General features: G+C 36.6%; 2 protein-coding genes and 1 long non-coding RNA gene across 3 annotated transcripts in view; 1 reads left to right on the top strand and 2 right to left on the bottom strand.

Annotated features, from left to right (window-relative positions):
* The window catches only part of PKD2L2 (polycystin 2 like 2, transient receptor potential cation channel), a 43,830-nt gene extending 41,862 nt beyond the window's left edge, over positions 1-1,968 (bottom strand). The window contains exons 1-2 of the mRNA XM_047085163.1: positions 1,938-1,968; positions 1,092-1,193 (exon numbers count right to left, since the gene is read on the bottom strand). Coding sequence (XP_046941119.1) covers positions 1,092-1,193; positions 1,938-1,968 — 133 coding nt within the window. The remainder of the gene's footprint in view (positions 1-1,091; positions 1,194-1,937) is intronic.
* Positions 1,969-2,171: 203 nt separating this feature from the next.
* On the top strand, positions 2,172-7,457 carry LOC124515968 (uncharacterized). Its single transcript, XR_006962950.1, has 2 exons — positions 2,172-2,335; positions 7,023-7,457. It is a non-coding gene; the product is annotated as an uncharacterized LOC124515968 (long non-coding RNA).
* On the bottom strand, positions 4,034-18,735 carry MYOT (myotilin). Its single transcript, XM_047085058.1, has 9 exons — positions 18,365-18,735; positions 13,311-13,488; positions 12,321-12,425; positions 9,425-9,471; positions 8,529-8,661; positions 7,053-7,260; positions 4,996-5,161; positions 4,431-4,564; positions 4,034-4,206 (listed from the first exon to the last, which is right to left on the bottom strand). Exons 1-9 carry the CDS (start codon positions 18,718-18,720, stop codon positions 4,034-4,036), a joined length of 1,500 nt encoding a protein of 499 aa, XP_046941014.1. The 5' UTR covers positions 18,721-18,735.
* Between the last annotated feature and the right edge of the window lie 1,031 nt (positions 18,736-19,766).

Here is a 19,766-nt window from a genome sequence, read left to right as displayed (position 1 = left end):
TTCGTGGCACATGAGTTTATGCCATGCTTTAATGTTCCATATTATTTCACTGTATATACCAAAATGTAAAACAAATCCTCTGTTGATGAAGATTTAAGTTGCTTTCAATTCTTCCTAATTATAAAAAGGTTTTTTTTATATCTGTGAATAATGGAATTATGATCTTTTATATTTTTCTGTTCCCCAAATGTTGTAATAAGCATTTAAAAACCAGTCTAGGCTCAGAGCCTGGAGCCTGTTTCCGATTCTGTGTCTCCCTCTCTCTCTGCCCCTCCCCCGTTCATGCTCTGTCTCTCTCTGTCTCAAAAATAAATAAAATGTTAAAAAAAAAAAAAAAAAAAAAAAAAAACCAGTCTAAGCTGGAGTTGTCTTTTCACTCAAGATTTGACCCAAATTCACTCCAACTATACCAAGGAGTTAACGGATATATAATTGCCAATGTGTAGGCCATGTCAACTTGTGATACGTCTGGCCATTGAGCTTACACCTACTATTTGTTGGGCACTCAAAGGATAAAATACTCCTTAATACTGATTCAGTCAATGCTCTTGACCCACAGACAGGTGAAATGCAGGTTGATATGTTTTCCTAGTCTCCTTATTAAAGATTTGCATTGTTCTATACCTTCTGTGATTGGGCACCAGCATACTTTACTGTTGTGCATTTTTACTATCACACAGCTGTGCAATAGGCCAGGGAAAAGAGCAAAGCAGACAAGACTAACTTCTTTGGCCTCATTTGTAGTTTGACCTATGAAACTGAGATAATGTATCAACATGGTTCTAAAAGACATCATGTGACAATTGCCAACTCAAGGGAATAACTATACTCAAGAAAGAACTGACAACTAAAAGTAGTAACTCAATCAATGCTGACGATGAAAGCTTTTCATTATGTCTGCGACTTAAAGCTTTGCCCTTTAAGAGATGGAAATAGTGTACATCTAAAGGAATTTAAGATAGGTCTAAAATACGTCAATACTTTTTTTTAGAAGTCTTAGTCTGAAAGTCTATGGTTTATAAAGTACATATGTTTTACTTTTCACCTCCACATAACTTCTTAGTAGTGTCTTCATCTACATCTGTACTTACATATACATAGGTTTATTAAAAAAATAAAGTAGAGTGACAACTCCTGAAGTGTGGTTCTAATTTCTACTTCCTTTCTGTAATGCAGCTTAGGTTTCGGAGCCCCTGTGAGACATAAAACAAATTTTTTCTTTACATTATTCTGTAATTTATAATGTATATAAGTAACCATGATGGAACTGTGTTTTCCACTTTTATTCTGATACACTGTGTGAAGGCAAGCTCCAATTGCTTCTGGTTATTTTTTTTATTCTCACTTTCATGAAGGAGGAATAATTACAATATTCCCATGGGGGTGAGCGGGCAGTCACTTTATGACTGTACACTAATGAAATTTATAACATGGACGTTTTCTCAATAGTCCCGTCTGAAAGTGAAAAAGCAAAATACAAATAAATAAATAAATAAATAAAGAATAAAGAAAGAAAGAAAAAAAGAAAAAAATTCCTCATCTTCACAATCGTTTTCTCTACCGTCTATATTGCTTCCTGGGAAGGTTGGATTCCGCTGGAGGGGTAAAGGACTTGGCCTAGGGTTCTACTGAGGTCACGACTCCCCAGACCAATAAAGGACTTTGGAGAAGGGCCTAGCGACGGTATTTGTACAGCAAGTAACAGCTCCCAGCTCGAGCCTCGGGCAAAGGGCTGGTGCCACCTCCCCTCAAGGCTTCAGTTTCCGTCTGTGAAATGGGACCCCTGTCCATCCCGTCTCAAGGGGAGGCTGTGAGGGCTACACGTGCTGGAAGTCCTATCTCTGACATGAATAGATATGGCGCTACATAGTTACTATCAGGGTATGTGTAATTGCCAAATCGGCCCTGCTCCACCACTTCCTAGGATCACCCCTCACCGCCTCGGTGCCACCGTGACGCCTCAGCCATGGCCGACCTGGAAAACGACACCCGTTTGACCTCCCAGGTCTGCCGCGCCTGCGCGTAACTTTTCGACACGGGCCACCTAGCTCCTGCGCCTGCGCAAACCCTCCCGCTTCTCCCCCTGCGCAAGCCTTTCTACGAGTGACAAGCGCGCGTGCGCACCGAGGACGCTCTGGGAAGCGGCAGGCTGAGGCGGGGTTAGGAATTGCGGCGCTTTATCTCTGGCGGAGGGGCCGGCTTCTAGGGCAAATCTGGCTTCGGGCCTGGGGTTGGTGGTAAAAGTCGTAGTAATTAATTGTAACGGGCTACTGTTTCTTGAACACCTTTTACATTTATTGGCTTGTTTAGTCTTCACATCCCCCCTTCCTGAAAGGTAGGTGTTTTATCCTCATTTTAGGTCTGGAAAAGCAGAGGCGCTGAGAGGGTCAGTGACTTACCGAAGTCCACAGGTGGCGGGGTCAGGTGTGCAGGACGCCAGAGCCCGAGTGCCTGACCAGGTGCCCACGCTGCCCCTGCTGCCTGCAGACACCGGTTCTCATGAACCGAGAGCTGCAGCTAGAAGTAGCTCCCACCCTTCTTCCCACCCAATATGGCTAAAGAAAATGATGAAATAGATTTAAACAAAATCCAGCTCTGAAGTGATGAGGGAGAGTAGGCCCAACAGGAGTCCTCGGGAGCCCAGACTCACATCTGGCACTGAAGCTTTGCAAAGATGGGAAGGTTTGTAAACCAGCTATAGAAAAGACCAAAGAAATTTGGCTGTAAATTAAGGCATCCGAAAACCCGCCAGGATATGAGACAAGAGGGAGTCTCATGTTGGAAAAAAGGAAAATAAATTCAGTAGAAAGGCCCTAGGGCAGCCAGCAAAGAAAACCATCAAGCTGTTTTTGGAAATAAAAAATAAAGCTTCTTTTGTTATTTCTCTGAAAGAGATGTAGAGTGATGTTGATAAACGCTATTTTATGTGCAGATGAAAAGCAAAACGAGGCCACACAGCAACAAGGGTCAAAGACTACCAATAATAAACAGGAGAGGCCTAGCAAAAGGCCGTGGCCAGTGGATAGGAGGCCTGAGAAGAAAGGGCTAGTGTCCTAGCTTAAGGACAGTATAATAAAAGGATTTTCCCATTCCTGTACTTAGACTCTGAGATGCTCACAAAATTATGTTTTCTAATGTAATAGCTTATCTGAAGTTTAAATGTAGGAGGATCCCTCCCCCCCCTCCTCAAATATAGGTATTGAAATTTACATGAAGAAAAAGAATTAAGCAGTTGAATCTGCAGACTATTCTTGTTCCATTGAACTCGGTAGACTCAGAGGTCTTGAAGATGTAACGGATTTATTTGGTTAAAGCAAAATAACAATTTCAGGAGCGAGTCTGTCAGGATTTAAGTTACTGTGGTTGTTTCCTTATGAAATGGCAAACCATGGAATGCCTAGCTGAATTTCAGGAGGAATTGACTGAGCCGTAAATGAGCTTCATTAAGATACAGTTATAGAACATACTATTGTTGCTTTTCTGGAAATTGTTATTCTTAGGTTTTACTTGATGTTGTATAATATATAAACACCAAAAGTTACAAAGATCTAGACTTTTGTGAAGAGAAGACAAGTCTATTTTGAATATTTGAAATTTTATTCTCTTTTGACATTAAGCTTTGGAACACTCAGATAATCTATACCATGTTAGTATTCCTCTAAGAGAAAACGGGTAAAACATTATTTAGAAAGCAGAACCAGTAAACCTTATTACAAGCATTAGATGTGCTTAAAAAGTTGATATTAATTCATAATCTGTAATTGTTAAATGTATATGACTTAAATGTTAAAATCTCACATTTTAAGATAGTCTTCTACAATTACAAACCCATATGCCCAGATTTTCCTTAGGCTTCGCAAACCAGAGAAGATAGAATGTGTAAGAGTCAAAGGATAAATATTATAAATATATATTAGTTATATTACCTAATTAAAGCCATAATCTGTTAATACAGCTATGGATTTATTTTAAATTTTAATTGAATATATTACTAATAGTGTAGTTGTTGTATTTCCAAATGTTGGTAACCTCATTAAAGTTCTTCACTTTCATAGAGTCCAGATTGAGCTGCCAGACGCTGAAATTCTCCTTCAGGGTTAAAAGCTTGTTTCACATCCAAACCTTTACCGTTAAGTGCTAAATATTTGCTGAAAGTTGGTCGAACACGTAACTGCTTAGGAGCCGGAAGAGTTTGCCTTTGATGGACTGAAATATATCAAAATAGAAGTTGATTCAGAAAACATGTTCTAAACAAATGGGTTGCTCTAGGTATTCAATATCAGACAGGACAAGAAAAAAAAATCAGAACTGTTGGGGGAAAATCTCTCGTATTTTATACCAGACATTTTTATATTATGCTGAGATTGTGTTTCTTACTAAATCTTTCTGATTAAGTCCTTTATAACACTTGGGTTGATAGGGTGACATACCTGTAACATCTAATCTTGTGTTACATGTGGTCACTCCAGCTTCATTAACTGCAGACACAGTATACCACCCAGCATCTTTCTTGTTTACGTCTTTTATCAGTAAAGTGACTCTACCAGAGTTATCATGATATAAACTGGAAAGAAACAATAATAAAAAATTAAAGTATAAGAATTGATTTTCCTGTGAAAGTTTATTTATGCTGTCTGTGACCTAGAGTGCCAGACTGTAAGAAAATGAAGTATTTGGAAATTCTGAGCTGTACCTAGTCAGTGCCATGTAGCATTGGTTTTATTGAATTTAACCTCCCCCCACTTAATTTTGTTTGTGTCATCATTTCCTTGAGCCATCTTTCTTTATTGTTAGTAAGAAGGTAAGTCCTGGCCTACTTTATGCCTTATGTTTTTGATTAGTGGAATCTGGTGTAATGAGGTTTATTACATTTCTCTGCATGTTTTAAAAACCAGACAAAGTGAGATTACAAATGCATGCCATTTATAATGCATTTCAAGTACAACTGGATTCATCCCAATAAACTAGAGTTATGTCTAAAAATACTTATCCTACCTTATTCGATCAGTGTTGAATTGTACCATTTCATTATTTCTTTTCCAGAAAATCTTTGGTGGAGGTACAGCTGAGATTTGGCATTCTAGCTTCACTGAGTCTCCCTCAAAAACTTTTTTGCTTTGTGGTTTGTAGATAAACATTGGTGCTCTTCTATGTTCTTTTGCTACATATTAATAAAAAATTCAGGTATTTGAAATATTATAAAAAGAAAATAAGCCAAGCCAAGGTATTATGAAATTTGTATGTTGATACAAAAGTTTTAAAAAACACAAGATTGAAAGCTTATGTTTTAGCATTATTTTAAACAACATAGAGTACTATTTTGCATTATTATACCATTTAGACTTCTAAAATAGTAATGTTGCATTGAATTTACAATCATGTTTCATCAAAGAATTTAAGTTATATTCTCATTTATGTCTCTTCTATAAGGAGGCAGCATGAATGGTGGCAAGACTAGACAGCCTACGTTCAAATTCTCTATTTGCCCCACCAGCCATGCCAAATGGGAAAGATTTGTTTAGTTTCTCTGAGGCTCAGTTTTATCTATTGTAAAATAATTACAGGTATAGTGACTGCTCTGCCTACCACACAAAATTACTGTGAGGATCAGCTGAGATAATGAATGAAGCAGCATTTTGTAAACTGTAAAATAGTATATAATTGTCAGTAATTATTACATCATTTCTTTAATTACCTGAAGGAAAAGAGGAAATGGTATCAGAATACTGTAACCCTAGCTTTTCTGAAGGAGAAATGAAATTGGACAGATGCCTGCCAAGGCCTCTTTCAACTCTGGCATTAATAATATTTCTGGAGCTATTTGCACAAAAAGGATTTGCTCAAAGCTTAATCACTTGAATTGGATTTTTTTTTGATTCCCAGATTACTCGGTTTTCCCTTAGACTGAGGCCCATTATTATATCATAGAATAATCTTAAAGGGTTTTTCACTGATTTGAATAGAACACAAAATCAAGGATATTGTTCATCCTTTAACTTGATCAAGATTTTATGTAATCAGCAGTAAATTATGTCAAAGTATCTTTTCTGCAGTATGCCATGGCTTAAACCTTTACAAATGTAATATATATTTAAATCACTTAAATTGTAATATTTTTAAGTAGTATATAAGTTTTATAAGAAACTGCCTTACTGAAGACAAATTTGAGACAGTTTAGCCATACCTGTTTTCGAAAGCAAGTAGGTGTGTTTTTGTTATAAATAGAGACTAGTTTTCTATTAAACAACATCATCTGAGGCTAAAAGTTAACATTTATATCTCAGTTTTAAGTAATGTGTGATCATGGCAATGCTGGAAAAATAACAATCAGATTAATTTAGACGATAGATCAGAGAAGTGATTAGACTGAAGTTTTTCACTATAATATCCTTTAGTTACATCTAGAAATGGTTACATCTAGAAATGCTTATATAGTTGACTCTTGAACAGTGCAGGGCATTGGGGCACCCCTCCACCCCGCCGCCATGCAGTTGAAAGTCTGCACATAACTTTTGACTCCTGAAAAACTTAACTCCTAATAGCCTACTCTTAACTGGAAGCTTTACTGATAATATGAACAGTCCATTAACACATATTTTCTGTGTTATATGTATTATATACTGTATTCTTATGATGAAGTAAATTAGAGAAAAGAAAATGTTATTTAAAAAATCATAAGCAGGTGACAATACTGTGTTATAAAAAATCTGCATGTAAATGGATATGCACTGCTCAAACCTATGTTGAATTGAGAGTCAACTGTACTGCCTCATTTGGTTTGTCTAAAATTGCACTATTTCTTTATTTCCTTTTGTGAAAAGCTTTGGTTGTAGGTCTCTTGTTGAAGTTTCCCTGAGTTTCTCTCAAAAATGCTGTCTGCCCCCTCTCCCACCCTGTGACTTTTAGATAAAAATTGGCATTCTCCTGGGTTGTGTAGACATTGACCTTAAATATGAAGTCCTGTGGGATTTTCCTTTTTAACACTTGCTTTTTTTTTTTTTTTAATACTGCTGGATTTTAAGGAACTCTTGAAGATCCCTCTGATGGCTTACCCAGGACATCCAGCTGCACAGTAAAGGTGGCTTCTCCTGCTCTGTTCTTGGCAACACATGCATAGGCCCCTGCATCTGAAGCTCTGACCACTTCAAAGATGAGTGAATGAAAACCCTTTTCAGACACTATCATTTTGTGCAAGTCATCTGATTGAACTGGTCTTCCATTCAGATACCATGACACATCAGGAGCTGGCAGTCCGCTGACCTGGAAAGGAAGACACAAGAAGGAGATGACAGAATTTTAAATTATATCATCACTGGTACCTATTTGTCCATTTACAACTTTTAACAATTCTAGTATCTGGGTGGGTTTGTGATTGACAGTGCAAAGCAAGAGCTTAAAAAGGTGTTTGCTTTCAACAATGTTTAACAAAACAGTAGAAATTAAACTCTCGAAATCAATCTAGTATTTTCAGACTACATCAAACCACATCTAGCTCTTTCGTATGCACCATGAGGCCCTGTAAGATGTCTCAGTTACTATATTTAGAACATTAACTTACGTTATATAGGTCTCCCCAAGAAATATGAAGTGATACGGGTTTTTTTGAAAATGTGACTGCAGTTGAAGTCTCAGAGGGACATATGTGTGATGCTTGCTGATCTAATGGATGACTTTACCAAAGTAGAATGCTCTTGAGCTGTAATTCTGGTGTTTAAATTCCAGTTTAAGTGTTTTCTTATAAACCTTAACAATTAAATCCATACATGGACTTTCGTTCACAAGGAATCCAGAAAAACATTTTATAAGAAAAAGGTCTCCAAAATGAGAGCAATAAAAATGTAGGTCTTTCTAAAGATCACTTCTAGCATGAAGATCTCTTCTACGCCAGGTGAGCAGGTTGGCTTGAATTTCTTAATGGAGAATACTGCTTTAGAAATCTTATTGGTTTGATAGCTTCACTTATGTATTTATTAGGGGGTAGGTACTATTGTGAGTACATTATGTCTATTTACTCAGTTAATTCTTTTTTTTTTTTTTAATTTTTTTTTCAATGTTTATTTATTTTTGGGACAGAGAGAGACAGAGCATGAACGGGGGAGGGGCAGAGAGAGAGGGAGACACAGAATCGGAAACAGGCTCCAGGCTCCGAGCCATCAGCCCAGAGCCTGACGCGGGGCTCGAACTCACGGACCGCGAGATCGTGACCTGGCTGAAGTCGGACGCTTAACCGACTGCGCCACCCAGGCGCCCCTTACTCAGTTAATTCTCATAACAGCCTTATGAGGTACATTTGTTACTCTGCCATACAGATGAGACAAAAGCACAGGAAGGTTCAGTGACTTAGGTTACATAGCTGGAAAGTGGCAAAGCCAGGATTCAAACCCAGGTAAGCTTGGTTCCAGAAGTTTTGTTCTTATCCACTATACGTGCTGCTTGTTACAGTGTGTAACAGATTATGAAGAGGAAGAGGACACTTTTCAAAACAGTATCTTGTTGCTATTTTTCGTCCAATATTTTTACACTCTTACTTTGAAGTCCATTCTGCAGAATCTTCCTTCTTCAATTGACATGTTCTCTGGCACTTGAATGAAACGAGGTGGGTAAAATTTCTCCTGGATTGCATCCTGATCATTCACATCTCCCCTTGAGGATGATCTGCTTCTACAAAAATATTTTAATAATCACTATACAGGAAAGTTGTCATTGTTCTTCCTTTTGCACAAATATAGTTTAGCTATCATATTGGAACCCTCAGAGTCTATGCTATTTAATATGTCAGTGTAATAACAATAGAGAGAGGCATATTTGAAGACTGTTAGAAATGGTAGCAATTTAGGAAGATCTGGTACAAAATATACATCTTTATTTCTTTTATACAATGCTACAAATTGATGAAGAAACTGATCTATTAAAATGGAGAGTACCCCATGGACAATTCTTATCATATGCAATGATTTGGTAATTAGAATTGGGTTTTGTTTGTCATGAGATATTTGCTTAACGTGGACATGTGGTCCTGGCTTATTTGACCAAAACATATTAAAAACTTCTTCTGAGATAGTACTGACAATTAACAGATAAAAGACATTTTTTTACGTTTATTTTGAGAGACAGAGACTGCGTGAGTGGGGGTGGGGCAGACATGGAGAGAGAGAATCCTAAGCAGGCTCAGTGCTGCCGCAGAGCCCAATGCAAGGGTCGGACTTATGAAACTGTGGGATCATGACCTTAACCGATTGAGCCACCCAGGCACCCCTAACAGATAAAAATTTTGATCATCCTCTCGGACATTAGAAAAGTCACATTGTTTTTTATAAAAGGTATGTAGGAGGCTTGAAGTCTTTATAAATAATACAGTTTTAAGCTGAATATATTTTTGGTAGTAAAATAGATAGTTCTTTAAAAATAAAAAAAAATTTTGTACCTTACTTGTGATGTAGGAACTTGCAGTCGTGCGTGTTCTGAGTTGTGCTGTTTGAAATTAAAACAAGGTGAGAATGTTAATATGTGGTTACTAGCTTGAAATGAAGCAGAATTAAGTAGTCATAGCTGAAATGAACATTTCTTTGTTGGCTGTATTTGTGCCTTCATGGTTAATTCCATATACAGTTGATCCTTGAAATACACAGGTTTGAACTGCACAGGTTCACTTATATGTGGGTTTAAAAAAATTTTTTTTTAAGTTTATTCATTTTTGAGAGAGAGAGAGACAGAGCATGAGCAGGGGAGGGGCAGAGAGAAAGAGAGAGACACAGAATCCAAAGCAGGCTTCAGGCTCCAAGCTGTCAGCACAGAGCCCGAAGCAGGGCTAGAACTCCCGAACCATGAGATCATGACCCCAGCCGAAGTCAGACGCTTAACTGACTGAGCCACCCAGGAGCCCCTGTATATGGGTTTTTTTAAAGATAAAACATACTACAGTACTTTAAATGTATTTTCTCAGCATTTTTTTTCTAGCTTATTGTAAGAGTGTAGTATATAATACATATAGTGTACAAAATCTATGTTAATCTACTTATCAGTAAGGCTTCTGGTCAAAAGTAAGTTTTTAGTAGTTAAATTGTTGGAGAGTTAGAAGGTACAAGTGGATTTGAATTGTGTGTAGGGGGCGGTCGGCACCCCTAACTCCTGCATTGTTCAAGGGTTAACTGTATTAAGTACTTACTTACCGTATAGTGCACTAACTTTCTAATACTCTAGCAAGTAATCCCCTGAATTAATAGGACTATTTAACAGGTATGGTACATGAACATTAGCTAGACGTTGAATTCATGGTAGTTCATTTTTCATATGACTACTTTACAACAAAGGGAGATGTGTTCCCTGGTGTATTTGAAATGGGAACACATGGTACAGATTGTCCTTTAGTAAAACAGGAATAGACATGAAGTCACTTGTGTTGGCAGTAGATACAAGGTATTATGCCCACTGCTCAAAAGTGCACCAACAGCAGTAAACACATATTAGACTGGAAAATGCTTCTCTTTTTAGCCATGGCACAAAATCATGATAGACACCATGGAAGCTATGTGTAGAGCTCTGAGAAGGTTTGAAAAACAACATTAATTACTTCCTGGTTAATAAAAGTTTATTTAATTTAAGCAAACATCTTTTAGGATTTATATCTGAGTACCAGAAAATTATTTCCATTTGAGAATAAAACCAGAGATTGATGGAAATCCTAATTAATTGATCAAATACTTAAAGCTTATTTTGTGTATTTCACTGTGCTTGGCACAGCAGGGGAGACAAGTGAAAAATCTCTCCCTATCCAGATATCTGAAAAACACCTATAATCTGAGTATACATTACTTATTTTGTGATGAATATGTTTAATGTATTTGGTCATTTTAAAATAAAATTCTTACAACTCTAACTTTTTTTGGCTAGTCTTAAAGTTCTCTACACAGAATGTCAAAAGAACAATTCACTTATCAGATCAACTAGTTTTTTTGGTAAAAAGTGAAAATAATTTAATTAAACCCAAAATATCCAAATTAAATTGTTTGCTTTTTCATATAGTAATGATTTGAATATGTATATATTCATATTAAGAGGTGTAATATTTCAGTTTTATATAATTTGATAACATTTTTTATTGGAATGTTTGAAGTATACACAAAAATCTAAGATTTATCTTTTCAGATTTCATAATATGTTTTGCTGCTATCTCTTTTCTTGGTACTGTTACCTTCATTTTAATGTTTTTAAAGAATGAATGAGAAAAATAATACATTCTTGCCCTTGAAATCATACACTGAATTTATAAGGTAAGCCATCAATATAACATTGTTTTGAGTAATTTCTACTAATAGAGGTAGGTTTGCATCCTATTCTTGCTGTAATCTGTACCAGTCCAGAGTAGGTGCTCCATGTAAATTAATTGAATGAATGAATGTATGAACTGTTCATTAGCCAAAAAGAGGTTTAAGTTCTATTTTCAGTTTCTAGTTACTTGCATTGTTAGATCCTGCTCCATCCTTTTTAGTAGGTCTTGTTGCATTTAACAGAAACAAAAATCCTATTTTCAGTTTCCTGTACTTAGGATAGTGGAGTCTTGGGTATCCTCTTTCATCCCTTTGGTATCTAGTTTCTTGTGAACTTTTTGGGAAGAGATGAGAGGTAACTACAGAAGGAAGACAGGAGTAACCGTTCTGTCTCTCTAACTGAATATTTCTCTTTAGGGTTACATTTACGTGTTAGAATGAAGTTGATAAGCATATGGGATATTCACTTTATGCCCTCTATAAGATTTATACGTTCGTGGAAAGGATCCTTTTGTTAATATCTGAGCCATTACTCCAGGCTTTTTGTTGTTGTTGTTTGTTTTGTTTTTAATAAGCATTTTTGAATACAGAAGCAAAGGGAATTGGATATTTCATTAGTTCCACAATTGTATTTTAAAACATTGAAATGATTAGGAGCTTATTATGAGAAAAGGTTATAATTACTTTGGTTTAGAGTTTTAACTTCTGTTAAAGATTTATAATTCATAAATTATCCATGTGGACATTGGAAAAAGAATTCTAGGTGTAATGGACCCCTAAATGTCCACATGCAGAGTGACAGTGTTAACCTTCTGGTGTTTTGACTTTGTGACATTTCATATGCAGATTTTAGAACACCAGAAAGTGGAGTAAAAATTTAAATTTCTCTCTATACATTTTGGCCCATCGTGGCCTCTCCTTTTTATATCTAATGGAGCATGGAAGTGATTGACTTTTGCTTCAAATGGTACTTATTAGCATTTGGAAAAACAAACATTTAAAAATCACTCAAAAGAAAAATACTCCAGTTAGGTAAAGATTATTTTAATTTACCTGTGGTGAATCTTGTGCCTCACTGTCATTTTGAGCTTGAAACACAGCAGCTGCATTCTGTGGTCCTAGCAATCTGCGAGCCATCTTCTCCTCGTATGTTAGCCGCTTTGAAGAAATCAATCATTAAGGAGAAAGTAACGAGATTTAATAAAAGTTGTTTGTGCACCTTTACCTTAAAACCACCAAGAATGCTACCAAAGAAGTATAGTTCTGTCTATTGAATTAGAGATAAATACTATGTTTTAAAACTTTTTTTCATTCAAAACATTTCCCTTCTGTTCTAGTGTCACTTTCACATCTGTAATATTCACTTCTGTTTTCCTCTTGCTCCTAGGAAAGGCAGGCATAATCCCCCTTAAGTAAGGCTCTCCCAAGTGAAGGGAAATTCTTCATGTTTTTTGTTTTGCATGTTCCCATTGACTCCATCTTTGAATATAGCACTGTATATCACATTGAGAAATAACTTTTATTAAATGAACACTGAATATTTTGTTTAATTTCTGGCTTGAAAGCAGTCCATCTGATATGTTATATGTGTTTGGATTGAAGACATACAGTACTGTTTCAAAGATAAGTGACTAATACAGTGGGTACAGTAAGAGTTCTCTCATAAATATCATGGCTATTTGTCCAGTCATATACACCAAGGTACATGAAGAAATCAAGGTGACTGACAATATCTCCTATTGTTTATTTGGTCATCAGACATATTTTATGTGAGAGTAATGCTTAAAGTGGAAAATCTTCAAATTTTTTTTGCTTCATTCTTTTGTTTTTATATTGTTTTACATTCTTCTTTTGCATCCTTCTTTTACTACTGAAAACCAAGAGGTGATTTCATGCAGAATGTTTGGTATTGTATCCAAATACTCTCTCTTTTTAGATAATCCTATCCCTTGTGGATTATATGGGCAAAGATTTGTGAGACAGAAAGGCAGAAATATTTTATAGTTTAATTGGCTTTTTATAGAAAATAGACATTTTGCTTACTTGATTTCCATTATGAAGAAGGCTGTCCTTGCATTTTAGCTTTCTCTCCAAATCTTGAATCAGAGCTTCTTTTGATCCTTGTATTTCATGGTCAGGAGTCCTTGGTGTGGGTTTATTAGGATTTGCATTTTGGGATGGTGTAGCACTTAGAGGTTGGCCAACTGAGGGTTGTTGATAGCTTTAAAAAGAGAAAAGTTTTTATTGAAGTTTTTATTTATTTAGGTAACCTCTATACCCAATGTGGGGCTCGAACTTAGGATCAAGAATTTATATACACAATGGAATACTACTTGGCAATGAGAAAGAATAAAATATGACCTTTTGTAGCAATGTGGATGGAACTGGAGAGTGTTATGCTAAGTGAAATAAGTCATACAGAGAAAGACAGATACCATATGTTTTCACTCTTATGTAGATCCTGAAAAACTTAATAGAAGACCATGGGGGAGGGGAAGGGGAAAAAAAAGTTAGAGAGTGAGGGAGGCAAACCATAAGAGACTCTTAAAAACTGAGAATAAGCTGAGAGTTGATGGGGGGGTGGAAGGGAGGGGAAAGTGTGTGATGGGCATTGAGGAGGGCACCTATTGGTATGAGCATTGGGTGTTGTATGGAAACCAATTTGACAATAAATTTCATATTAAAAAAAAAAGAGTCATATGCTCTTCTGACTCCTGACTGAGCCAGCCAGGCACCCCAGAAAAAAAGATTTTTAAAACAGATCTTCAAAGTACAATGTGGTACTAAAATAGACTTGACCTCATTTTGTTAGTCACTTTTAGATAGTTGAATCTACCACCACTTAGTACTGGTAGTATTAGAGTTATTAAAAATACTAATTTCCTAATAATAGTCAAGAAGGATTTAATAAGAATGGTTACCAGCTTTTTTTTTTTTTTTAAGTCTTGCCAAATTAAAATTTAGTGACAGGAGGAACAAATTAGATTAGGTGTAAGAGGGATGTTCTTCCTTAAAGATCTGCCATAAAGAATTGAGAGTAAGTCTAGTTACTGGCAGCTTGTGAGCCCTTCCAGTCTTGTAATTGAATTTGGTAAATTTGATTTGTGGGTAGATACTGTTCTCAGTTCCCTGTGATCTCATGTTGATAGTTTGAAATTGATGGTGTTGGGAGTATCTACACCAGGGAAGTAGGTAAATACCACAAATCATGGCTCCTTTCTCCAGAGCTGTTAAACATTCTCTAGTATAATCACTGGCACTTAGCAAATATTCTTTTGCTTTGAATGGAGTGTACAGTTGTCATAGTCTCTGGCTTTCCTATTAATTTCCAGTTCCTTTTAATTTCCTATTTTACAAAACTCAAGTGTGGTACTATATAACAAGTAGCTTTTACAGTAGCTGTGGCTTCTTCAACATTGCTAAAGTGATTTTTAGAGAAAGAAAGGAATGGTTAGGGGAGGAAGGAGAAAGAAATGTAACCTGAATGAGAAGAGGGGTTTGGGGAAAAAGAAAGCAAATTTGAGTAGCAGTTGAAGAGTTTGGTTTACATCTGTATTTGAAGTTCTAATCTAAATTATCTGGAAAGATGTTCTTCCTTCTCTCTGAGTTCTCCTGTTGATTCTGATAGAGTATAGGAGTAGTACTTAGGAACTCCTGTATTAAATTTGTAAGGTGGCTTGCACTTTCACAGTTGTTTGTTCAGATTTCACGTAGTTTATTCATTTTGTTCCCTGCAAGTGTGTGTTTATATCTGTTTAATGTGGGAAAACTGGCCACTGTTTTCAGTGAGTATTTTAGTATTATCATCATAAACGTTCTCCAGTTATCAAGATGAGGCACCCTGGGTCTGTTCTCTGACCTGTTCTTGTTCAGATGTCCTCAAGGATCATTAACAAGAGCTTATAAGCTAAGTGGAAATGTATCTCTTCCAAGAGGAGCCAGAGTTTTAATTCTTGCAGGCTTTGGGGACTTGGTTAGTAATCTCTAGATTATAAACATACTCAAGTAAAAAAAGATGACTTATTACTAACCATTGTAATGTTTATTTTCACTAACACAGAGGCTGGGTATAGGGGATTCACTTGAATGAGTGAATGTTTTTAATTTGATTCTGGATGCTCTGTATTGAAAGTTGATGGTGCACATTTCTCCTCCTTACATTACAGACATTCGGGGTTGTTTATATTAATCCTAAACTAAAAGTCTGATTTGTTCAGTTAAGTAAATAGCCAAATGAAATGTTTAAATAAATAGTTGTGTTTGTGTTTTCAAATTTTATTTTATTTTTATTTTATTTTTTTTAAGTAGGCTTCATGTCCAGCATGGAGCCCAGCACTGGGCTTGAACTCAACAACCCTGAGATCAAGACCTGAGCTGAGACCCAGAGTTGGATGCTTAACTGACAGAGCCACCCAGGCACCCTTTTTTTTTTTTTTCCCTTAAGATTGAATTTTCATGTCAAAGTGGTAAAATTCCTTTGTCTTAAAAATCTCCTATTTTTCGGGGCGCCTGGGTGGCGCAGTCGGTTGAGCGTCCGACTTCAGCCAGGTCACGATCTCGCGGTCCGTGAGTTCGAGCCCCGCGTCGGGCTCTGGGCTGATGGCTCGGAGCCTGGAGCCTGTTTCCGATTCTGTGTCTCCCTCTCTCTCTGCCCCTCGCCCGTTCATGCTCTGTCTCTCTCTGTCCCAAAAATAAATAAACGTTGAAAAAAAAAAATCTCCTATTTTTCTAACTATATGGAGCTATAATAGCCTATTTTTTTAATGTTAGTCTACCATCTTTATAAAAGTCACATGCTTGTTAAAGTGAATTAGAATTAAATAAGTTTGTTTTTTGACTGTTATAATATTATGCAGTATATCTGAGAAATCCTGAAGGATTATCAAAATTGAGCCTGAGAATCACTGATGTGTATTTGACCCAGTCACTTTATTCAGTGAATACCCTTATCAGTTTACATAGCCTAAATGTAAGACGAGATATCTGCTCATATTTATAAACTCATATTCTTGCATTCTGCTTTATAGGTCTTTTTTTTTTTTCTGTCATTACACTTGATCTTAGCGAAAAGGCCAAGAAGCGAATTTTTTTTTTTTTCTATCATTTATCACCGAAATCCTTAATTTTGTTGTAGGTCATAAAACTGAATCACCAGGCAGGTAAGGCACACTTGCTGAATGTCACACAGCAAGCTTTTTGAATGGACTAATTAGAATTGGAGTTCTCCTCAAAGTCCAGTCTGGGGTTTGATTGACTGAATAAAATGTTTGCTTAAGGGTTTCCTACTGATGAAAAGCTAAATAAAGCTTTCAAAGCAATCTAGGTCAGAATCCAAGGGATTATTTTCGAAGGCAGGGCAAACTTAAGCCCACCATAACAATGAGGGAGTTGTGCACAAATGTTCAAAGGGCCAGAGCTTTCCACCCCGTGCAGCTGGACACTGAATGGGTATCAAGTGGCTGTGGGAAGATTAAAAGAGTTATCTATGGTTGCTGCAAATGGAACAGCTAAAGCTGTATCTTTGATCTCTGGTTTGGGGACCTCCTATGCTTTATTTCTTATCCTCCATTTTTGCCTTTCTCTCTTAGTTCTGTGTACAGAGCTAGGAACATGGTTGAGGTTCACTAATACTTATTTGATGGCTCTCTTTTCTTAGCAGATATTTGGAATAGGATTGAAAGACTTTACTAAGAAAAATAGTAGAGTCAGAAAACGTTATTTTAGATTTAAAAATGCTCACGTAGGAAATTTGAAAAATAATGGAAAGCTAGATGGAAAATGATCATTTGGCTAGATTGTAACCAAGAAAAATCTACGACGTGTGTTAATGAGTGTAATGGGAATTTTGGAGGGAAGAGAAAGAGAGGGCTTAAAGTCTTCTTTAAAAAAATATTAGGTCAAACCTATGAGAATGCCATTTTTGTAGGTGAAAAATAGTTGACTATCAGCCATTTCAAATGGTTCGTCTTAGTATCTGTAGGATTCTAACAAATGTTCTTGACTTTCCTCATTTTTTTAAAATGTTGAAAATAATTCTTTGCAGGTTGAATTGCTGTAGTCCATTCAACTTAATTTCCAGAGTTTTCACCAATAATAGAAATCTCTACAAAAATTAGCTTCTGGGGAATAGTGAGAGAAATTATCAAGAATCTAAGGAAATCTTTTGATAAGCCTGCAACAAAACATATTCCATCAGGCAGTTTTTCAGTTGCCTCAGATTTAATTATCTGATGTTTTAGCCAGGCAAGGGACAGGAAAACTGATAGCTCTCGGTTTGCATAAGCACAAAGTATTCAGTTCATGTTTTAAAAAAAGCACAACCACTGTGTCCTTATTCATATCAGGTTCTCCTAGGATAGTTTTAGGCTTTGGAAGTAGTACATGCTTGCATAAGGCTCCAGGTATTTTTCTCTTTATTTAGACAGGACAATCAGCTCAACTCATTTGAACAAAGTGTTTTTTTTAATTACCGAAGGAAACGCTAAGGTCATTTATCTATTCAAGCCTTTCTTCTGATCATAGCAAGGAAAATTCATATACTTCACTATTTGAGTACCAGATTTTCATTAATTTTTTTTTTTTTTTTTTTTTTTAGCCAAGTGGATGCTCAGGATCAGAAGGGAAAATGGATAGGAAGAAAAGACTAAGACTGAGAAGAAATTTAATAGTCTCTGCTTATGTGAGAGGAAATCCTATCTGAGGAAGAGCAGACAGGTGTTCTTCATCTCAGCTGAGCCCAGAACGCAAGCAATTAAATTTATAGCATGATGATCTTAACTTAGAACTGGGAGAATAGTTCACTGTTCTTGAGTATATTAGAAATCTTTTTTTGAAGATAGAAAATTATAAGTAAGTAATGTATGGGGTAATAGGTGATTTGGGTTTAGGATAGTCTGGACACTAGAGAATGGGTCAGATGACCTCTTACTGCCAGCCCCCTGGTTCAAGGTGTTTTAGGAGAATTATGAAAGAGACCTTGAGGTTTCATTGCCTTTCAAAATACTAAATAGTGAACTAGAGCATACTCCCCCACACTCCTTAGGTACAAACTCAGTGTATATGCAGTATCTATTCATATATAAAAAAAATATACTTACTTGGTGTCCACATTGGAAGGAATTTTACTGCTACTATAATCAGACTGCGATGGTAATATGGAGCTGAGGAAGCTGGCTGGGGACTGGTTATAGGTGGCTGTAACCCTTTGGCCTGGGTTGGAGGCAGCATGCTGCTGGGGAGAAGCAGGGAAAGCAGAGGAAGACATGGTGATGTGAGAGCTCACTGTTGAGGAGGCAGAAAATCTTTGCTCTGTGCATTGGCGGGGCTGGATGATAATGGAAGACTGTTTGGTCTGACTAGAGTAGCTGGAGGTTTCCGGTCCAGGAGGTTGCAGTCTGGAGCCACATGGGTTTTGGGTTTGAATGAAGTGTTTTGGACGTTCGTAGTTAAACATGCTTAGCTGGTATATGGAAGATGAAGGTAATTTATTACTATAATGATTTGTTCCTCGAAGGGTGGGGTCCTGAATTTGGGGTGGCAAGCCTGGAATCACAGAAGATCTCAAGGAATCTGAAGCAACCGTGGTCTGCCCCTCCTTGTTGTGATCCTGGGAATACTGTGCTCCTGTCTTTGATGGAGTGGCCTCTTGAAGAATATTGTTCCTTCAAAAGGAGAAAATGATTCAATTAAAGTATTTGCATAAAAAACAGTACTGTTTAACATCTTTAGGAGCATATATGCTGTTTTGGGGGGAGGCTTAAATGCTTTCAAGGTCACCTCAAGGTGGACCTTTCCTGGCTTCTAGACTTCTTTTCTTTATCTCTGTCTTTGTACAAATGACTTTTCTCCTGAGAACAACAGCAACAAAAAAAGTATTCATTAATGTTGGTTTGCCTCTGGGTGATTCTTGAAGCATGCCCAGGGGCTTCAAGATACAGGAACACAAAGTTTGAGTTTGCCAAGTGACTATGAAAAGAAATTCTCTGATGCTGCTCAATGTGATAATTTTATGGCCTTACGATTAGCCTTTGCCTTGGGGGTATAGTTCATTAACCACAGAGATTAATTATATTAATAATATTAATTATATTAATAATAATTATTTAAATTATTAGCAGTTAAATACCTAACTTGTCTGCTCCTTTTCAGTCTGAATTCTTCCCATTGCTCATGAAAACCAATGAGCAGCTCTTCTGATACACCACTTAATGAATGTCCTGGTGATCTGTGATGAATGATGTCTCATTAGATCAAGGGGAACAATATGCTTTTTTTATAAGGAACAGTGAATGTCCATATTTACTCCTTCACTCTTTGGCAATTTCATAAAGTAGAGGGAACATGTATAATTCACTATTGTCAACTTTGAGTGTATTTTTTGTGGCTCGCTCTCAGGGTGCTGCCTCTTTTCTCCCTTTGATTCCAAAATGACCATAGTACCAAACTAGAAGATAATTAAGGAGTATGTGTGTCTTTCTGTGTGTATATATCTTACTGACT

The sequence above is a fragment of the Lynx rufus genome, unplaced genomic scaffold (genome assembly GCF_022079265.1).
Source record: "Lynx rufus isolate CCGP_SWC_20201006 ecotype Redwood Valley unplaced genomic scaffold, mLynRuf1.p SCAF_1, whole genome shotgun sequence".
NCBI lineage: Eukaryota > Metazoa > Chordata > Mammalia > Carnivora > Felidae > Lynx > Lynx rufus.
Note: the sequence above shows the minus strand (reverse complement) of the source record. Positions and strands in the feature narration are given on the sequence as shown.

What these genes read in the sequence shown, in the direction of transcription:
- MYOT (XM_047085058.1), bottom strand. Translation starts at nt 18,720, where the DNA reads ATGTTTAACTACGAACGTCCAAAACACTTCATTCAAACCCAAAACCCA. An exon ending in TTCAACACTGATCGAATAAG is followed by an intron (nt 4,565 to 4,995) that starts GTAGGATAAGTA and finishes GTTTCTTTCCAG; the next exon opens with TTTATATCATGATAACTCTG. An exon ending in CACAAGATTAGATGTTACAG is followed by an intron (nt 4,207 to 4,430) that starts GTATGTCACCCT and finishes GATATATTTCAG; the next exon opens with TCCATCAAAGGCAAACTCTT.